A 7,251-nucleotide genomic window follows, 5' to 3' on the forward strand; every position below is an offset into this window, starting at 1 on the left:
TCTTCTAGACTCTGTTAGTTGCAGTCCACACGTGCATCGGCGCTAGTATTTCATAGGCTCGCAGGTACCTTGCTTGCCGGACCAATCTCCTCCTGCATCGTGCAGTAGGCCACTTGTGAATCCAAGCGATAAAATCTCGGTTGAGTCCTGTCGGTCAGCTTCGCTTGTCGGGGGAGTGGGGGTCAGGCGCGAGTTAACCGAAAGCCAGGCAATCGACTTTCCGATAATATAGTCTCACCGATCGAAGTTTGTCTCGCTTTCTCGGCAGCAGCTGCGGTCGGGTGTTACTGGCTTGTGCCTGAGAGGGGCTCGAAAGGGGTAGGGAGGCTAAGCAACGTCCAAGTCTCGGCGTTGTTTTGTGGAGACCGCCCGGCACGGGGCCGAATGCAGGGCCACATGCGAGGGCCGAGTGCCTCGAGTGTCTCCGGCCGTGTCCTCAAGAACGCAATGGCTGACGCTAACGGGAAAGGGGCACCACATCCGGGTCTCGGCATTTGGCCCCCATCGAACTGCCAAACCGCCCCTAGGAATGTGTCACCCCAGCCGTAGGTTCCCCCCCCCCAAACATCGCCCCGCGAACCCGTTCGGCCCGGGCGTTGGTTGGTGGCTATGTACCTGTAAACGTTAATACCCCCAGGGTCAGAAATACCTCGTTCCACGATGGCTGTAAAAGAATCGACCCCCAGACTGTGCGTTTCTTCCTTTGTGAGTTTTACTCGGTAAACAACACCATTTCGTCTACCTACGCCATGGAAAGGTCACATCTTACTGAGGTGGCAAAGGACTTGTTCGGGCACGATGGTCAACTTGGCCCCCGTTCCCGGAGAGGAACACCGTCATGACAAGCGAAGCGCTGGTTATGCTGCGAAATGAGCCAATACACACCCCTTGACGAATCCGTCAACACCAAGACTCCGCGCGGCTCGCGGCACTCAGGACTGAGCACTGCATTGTCATCTGCAGCCTGCCATGCTGTAGCTGTCTTAAACACCGCCATCCGCGCTCATTCTCGATTTCTGGATTTTTTTTTTCGGCCATATATATATCTCGCTCCCAAGCTTCGTCACGCCGTCCCGAAGGGTTCTCTCGTCCAGTCATAGTCTTTCGTTCCGGCACGTTGCTCGTCCCTCGTTACCCACCCCACGATCCCTACCGCACGAGAATACCACCTCGTGGAGGCTCCTGCAACGTCGTTTCGTGCCTGCCTTGGAGACCCAAGTCGTTCGTTATCAGATCTCCAGTATCGTCTCTGCGCCTTCCTTCTTCGGGCCCGCATCATTCGAGACTCGTCGGAGGGCTTCATCCGCCTGCGACTTCAGTGGCGGGTGTCCGCGTGAGGGGTTCTCGTCATCTTGAAATCTTGGATATAAAGCTGCTGGAAACTCTGCGTTGAAAGGACGGCAGTCTCAGAACAGGACAACACGCGGCCCATCGACAGAAAATGCGACGCTTCACCCTTTTGCACATGGCGTCGGCCGTCGCAGCACAGTCTGCCGACCTTGCCGGCTACGTGTTGACAGACGTAAGTTGCCTCCACGCTCGATCGACTGAATTTGACCAACAATTTCCTAGACTGGCTCCGTAGGTGGAGGCAACACTTTCCCCGGAGTCTCACGGCCCCTGGGCATGGTCAAACTGGGGCCTGACCTAGAGAACGGAGTCGACGCCTACTCCGGCTACCTTCCCGATGGCCACTTCATCGGCTTCTCCATGCTGCATGAGACCGGTACCGGCGGGGCACCCAAGTACGGCGTTGTCAACCAGATGCCCATCGTCGGCGACGTAGAAAACCCCCTGAGCCAGAATACAGACACCCGGGCAAAACCCGATGAGACTGAGGTCGGTCATTATAAGTCTTACCTCAGCTCTGGAGTCACTGTAGAACTCGGGGCGACAGAGAAGGCTGGGCTTTATCAGTACAGCTTTCCCGAAAATAATGGTAGCGCCAACGTTATCGTTGATGTATCCCATGTCCTGCCCTCATATAGAGGCCAAGGTCTAGGACAAAATTACCTGGGGGGAAAGATTGAGGTGAAGGAGGGCGACGACTTTCATTATGAGGGCTTCGGATCCTACGATAACGTGAGTTAGGCCGTATATCTTGCGGTTACACCTCTTGACTGACACGACGCAGGGTTGGAACCGCGCTGAGGAGTGGAAGGTCTACTTCTGCGGATACTTCGACCGCCCAGCGACTTTCAAGACATTCCTTGGCAAGGACCTCACATCGAATGACTTGTCAGAGTATGGAGCTGAAACGAGCTACGAGTCTAGAACGCAGCGGTTGGGAGCCGTCTTCACCTTTGAAGACACTGCCATCAATTCGAGAGTCGGAGTTTCATTCATCTCCACCTCTCAAGCTTGCAGTAACGTCAACTCACAAATTCCGGCGGACACGAGCCTGTCTTCAGTCCGGGAGGCTACCCGGGAGGTCTGGAACACGCAGGTTCTTTCCAAGGTCAAGACGACCGAGACGGATATGACGAAGCTAAACCAGCTTTACACCGCGTTGTACTTCATGAACCTGCTCCCGACAAACAAGACGGGTGAGAACCCCCTATGGGACTCTGAAGAGCCCTACTACGACGACATCTTTACGTTCTGGGATACCGTGAGTCTTGAGATTGCCATCATCATGTTTAAAACTGACGTGACAACCCAGTTCCGCTGCACGACCTCCCTCCTCCACATCCTCCAACCGGTAGCCTACGAGGAATTCATCCGCTCCATGATTGATATCTGGCGCAATGAAGGCTACGTGTCCGATGCCCGCTCATCCTTTTGGAACGGCGCCGTCCAGGGCGGCTCCAACTCCGACAACGTCCTTGCCGACGCGTACGTTAAGGGCGTCCGCGGCAAGATCAACTGGGACGACGGGCTCAAAGCTATGCTCAAGAACGCCGAGGTCGTGCCGCCCAACAACAACGACCCGCGCGACCGCTCCAGCTCGACCAAGGAAGGCCGTGGAGCCCTCCCGGACTGGCTCGAGTTCGGCTACATCACGCCGACCTTCGCCCGCGCCGTGACCCGCGCCGTCGAGTACGCCACCAACGACTTTGCCATCCACCAGGTCGCCAAGGGAATGGGGTTGGCCGACACCGCTGACAAGTACCTCAAGCGCTCGCGCTACTGGCGCAATCACTGGAACAAGGACATGACGGCTCTCGGGTTCAGCGGCTTCATGGGCCCTCGCAACTCCGACGGGAGCTTCCCGCCGCAGGATCCCCTCGACTGCGGTGGTTGCTACTGGGCCGAGGCGTACTACCAGGCCACGCCTTGGGAGTACTCGTTCAACGCGCACCACGACGCCGCGCACATGGTCGAGCTTGTTGGGGGCGCACAGAACTACTCCGACAGGCTGGAGAAGACGTTCGAGCCGGGGCAGTACAAGGGCAACGGCGCCTTCGGAAACACAATCTTCAACCCCGGCAACGAGCCCAGCTTCGGCACCCCGTATCTGTTCAATTTCGTCAACAAGCAGCACCTCACCGTGGAGCGCTCGCGGTTCGTGGCCAAGTCGTACTACAAGCCCACGCCCGACGGCCTGCCCGGCAACTCAGACGCTGGAGCGATGGAGTCGTGGCTGCTGTGGAACATGATCGGGCTCTACCCCCTGACGGGACAGACGACGTTCCTCATCGGCTCGCCGTGGTTTTCCGACCTGAGTATCTCGCTTGGCGGTGGACGGCAACTGAACATCACGTCGACGGGCGGCGGTGATGATTCGTTTTACGTGCAGTCGCTGCGTGTCAACGGCGAGCCGTGGGATAAGTCGTGGGTAACGTGGGGAGACATATTTGCTGATGGAGGCTCGCTCGAGTTTGAGCTGGGACCGGAGCCCAAGGAGTGGGCGACAGGAGACTTGCCTCCCAGCCCGGCCAGCGAGGATTCCCCTGAGACTGCTCCGGTGCTGAGGCAGCAACGGCGGAGGCGTTGGTGGCGCCATGAAATGCAATCGGCCAACGGATGGTGATCTGCCGTCTATCCGTAAAGGTTGGATGTGGGAGTGGTCCGGCTTGGATACAAGTGAGGATATAATGCGTAATGTGAGATCTAATGACAAAGATTACAAGACGCCTTTTTGACTTTTGACGGCCTTCTTTTTCATGAGTGTGGTCGCCTTCAAAAACACGTGTATTTGCCCACCTTGAAACCTTCTTGTTATCTAAGAATCTTGTAGAATGTACTTACAATCGAATTTTACCGTACAGAAGCAACTCTTGTATAAATGAAAACAAACGGGGCTCGTATTCTTTACACAAACTCCTTCGCTATGCCGATATTGCTTAAACATTGCAGGAGTGAGGGTATCAAACTCAAAAAACCATGAAAGCAACGTTGAAGTCTTATATCCCATCAACGAGGTTGGCTACTGCCCCAGACATTCTTGAACTCATCTTCGTCTCCGACACGGAAATTCTGATTAAAATCGTCTTCTTGTTCGCTCTCGGCCCATGGCGAAGCCATAGCTTCCTGTAGATCGGGAGACTCCGACTCCTTGTTCGTGGTTTGCTGCTGAGCATTTGGTGCTTGCTCCGACTCAGCGGGAGGACCAGGCGGTGTTGCTGGCTTCGGCGCCGGGCTTTGCGGCTTAGTCGACGGTCCAGATTCGGTCTGATCTGGCGATGACGTCGAACCCGACCTTTCGGCCGGTTCTTGCTTCTGCTTCTTCTTCTTCTTGCTGGCAACCACTATCGGCTGATCAGGCCGAGGAGACCGCCGCAAGTGCTCTGTTGTCGACCGAGACGAGGAAGCAAAACCCAAGCTGCCTTGAGAAGACATATACCGCTTGCTCAGTGGTTCGCTCGCAGTGATGACGGGATACTGCTTCATGTCAGCCAGCCACAAGCGGCTCACATATCAGGTCGACTTACGTTCCAATCGCCAAACTCCAGCTCACGAGCTTTATCATAGAGTTGCTCCTCGTCGGGGTCGATCTGAGGGTCGTTGGCGAGGTCTTCGTTGAAAGTTCCGTTGGCGTAGTTGTACTCTTCGCTCGGACCGCCCGCAGTTCCTACCAACAGAGGATCCCGTTCATTCATATCGCGATTCACCTGGCGGTCCACCTGGCCAGGCGTAGGGATCCAGTACTTTCCTTTACCGCCCCTCGAGTATCGCATGCCTTCCTTGAGTCTTCCAAGTCTGGCACGTGATTCTTCGTGTGCCATGATCTTATCGCCCGAGTCAAAGGCCCGGTACCCATACATGTCGCCCTTGAAGGTTTCCTTGGAGTCTTCGATGAGATCTCTCACACCGAAGGCGTCACGGAAGGCGAACTTAACAGGCATCCTGGCGGAGAGTATACTGTTGTCGGCGAAGTCGTGCCAAGAGAAGGCATACCAGTGGGCGATGGCGAAGGCGGGCATTTCTATGCAGATGAGTGCATCCTGTATGGCTGCTGCCAGGTTGGTCGGGGTGTAGCCCTCGACGTTGTCGGGGATGGCCCCCAGCCAAACGAGAATGGAGAGGAAGAATCCTTGCCAGTACGAAGCGAAGATGATGAGCTTGATGCACAGAAACTTGGGTACTGGCCGGAACGGCGCGAGGTCATTGTGCATGCAAACCCAGAAGAGACCGAGCGAGTACAAACTCACGGTGACGCTGATGTTGTAGACCAGACTGCTCCAAAAGTAGCCTGATTCAGCGCCGATGTAGCCCTCTTGGTAGGTCCCAGTCGCCTTCATGATGACGGTCGCCAGAGCCAGCAAAGGCTTGAGCCACGCATATTGGAGGATGCCTCGCTTGATGGCCAGGAAGGTATGGGGATCGGATATGTCAACACGTGGGAGGACGTGGTTCAGGGGCCATAGGTGGTGGACTGGTTCTCGACCATGGGTCATGATGATCAACGCTCGCTCTCCTCCGAGATAGTTGATGAGAAGCTGGAAGAAAGTGTAGATGGTGAAGGCCTGGAAACGTCAGACAGCGCAACCTAGTCGTTTGACAAGAGTGTGTACCTCGTAGATGTCGCGGATGGGGTCGAGGAAGGCGGCCGCCTGGATGGAGACCATGCTCGTCCATGAGGCGATTGAGTAAATCGGGACCCTAGGACGGTCAGATTACAGTCCCAGATGTTCCACATGCCCAGCCAGCCAACGTACATGAGCAAGATTCGAATGACATAGCGCTGAAGAAGAGGCTTGCGATAGTTCTTCCTATACTCTGTTTAGTCCCAACCGTCGAATATCGAAGAGCGCATCGCGAGACAACGTACGACTGCAAGAAGATGGACCTGCGAAAAAGGTATTAGCCAAAGCCGTTCCAAGGTCCTTGGGGACACTCACACAGCCGATAGCAACGTCGCGATCAAGGCCGCAACGCCTGAGACGATGATGGTCGCCGTGGTAAGCTTCTCGCCCGTGCCGCCTGCCATTTTGTCTGCGGCCGAAGAGGGGCGTCAAAAGTCGTGAGTCGTGGAATGTGGTGAGAGTGGTCGTGTGCCTAGCTAAGAGCCATCGAGGAAGCTCAAAGTAGAACGGGGAAAGAAAAGCAGCGTCTTGAAATGTCAGGTTGTTCTCGCATGTACTGTCGGTCTTCAGCCAGCAGAGGTCGTCGCCCGTTGGAACGAGCAAGTCGACGGGAGTGAGATGCGAAGCGGGAGGGGGCGATTGTGCTGTTCCGACGCGACAGCAGCGATGACGATAGACCGTGCTGCCGTCTGCCGCAGTTGCAATCGCAAAGGTGTTGCGTAAGTTCAAGGTACCAGGTAGCTCGATGCAGCGAGTAGGTACGTATCGGGAGTACGTCAGGCGGGCCGGTCACCTAACCTGACGGGAGGTACTGCTCAAGATACGACAGCTGCAGCACGGGATGCGGAGGGCAAGTAATAGAGCTCCCGTCGCATTAATTGTTAGGGAGGTAGGGAGTTGGCGGCAGGCAGCTCCCTTGAAGACGGCCCAGTTTCACGGCGTGATTGGGGTTTGGTGGTTTGGTGTAAGCCCACCTCACCTCAGGGACATGACATGTGCAGGTGCCCACTGAAAGCGCTGATTACGGGCATCCACCGGGGCACGACGGGAACCTGGAAGGTCCACACGCAGCTGGAGTGTCCAGGGCAGCACCTCGGGGTCACTTTAGCGCGAGATGTACCTTTTTGCCCCAGGGCATCACATGGATGCGCCGGGGAACTCAGACGCGCCTGGTCCGCGACTCTGGATTCTAGATTCTCGACCTTGGCCAGGAGAAGAAGGCGGTATGCTTTTGTGTTATGCTGCATCATTGCGCATTGCTGTACTGCATTACATCCCGAGC

At 56.0% G+C, this 7,251-nt stretch overlaps 2 protein-coding genes across 2 annotated transcripts; one reads left to right on the forward strand and one right to left on the reverse strand.

The window, feature by feature from the left end:
• Positions 1-1,441: 1,441 nt before the first annotated feature.
• CkaCkLH20_12423 (alpha-mannosidase family protein) lies at positions 1,442-3,973 on the forward strand (the record flags this gene model as incomplete). The annotated part of the gene is made up of 4 exons (XM_038895136.1): positions 1,442-1,522; positions 1,573-2,082; positions 2,135-2,611; positions 2,663-3,973. 4 exons carry the CDS (start codon positions 1,442-1,444, stop codon positions 3,971-3,973), a joined length of 2,379 nt encoding a protein of 792 aa, XP_038739525.1.
• A 383-nt stretch (positions 3,974-4,356) lies between these two features.
• CkaCkLH20_12424 (duf300 domain-containing protein) lies at positions 4,357-6,373 on the reverse strand (the record flags this gene model as incomplete). Its single annotated transcript, XM_038895137.1, has 6 exons — positions 4,357-4,824; positions 4,875-5,909; positions 5,958-6,045; positions 6,102-6,155; positions 6,215-6,232; positions 6,285-6,373. The coding sequence occupies 6 exons, from the start codon at positions 6,371-6,373 to the stop codon at positions 4,357-4,359; spliced, it is 1,752 nt and encodes a 583-aa protein (XP_038739526.1).
• Positions 6,374-7,251: the final 878 nt, after the last annotated feature.

This window comes from Colletotrichum karsti (assembly GCF_011947395.1).
Source record: "Colletotrichum karsti strain CkLH20 chromosome Unknown Scaffold59, whole genome shotgun sequence".
NCBI lineage: Eukaryota > Fungi > Ascomycota > Sordariomycetes > Glomerellales > Glomerellaceae > Colletotrichum > Colletotrichum karsti.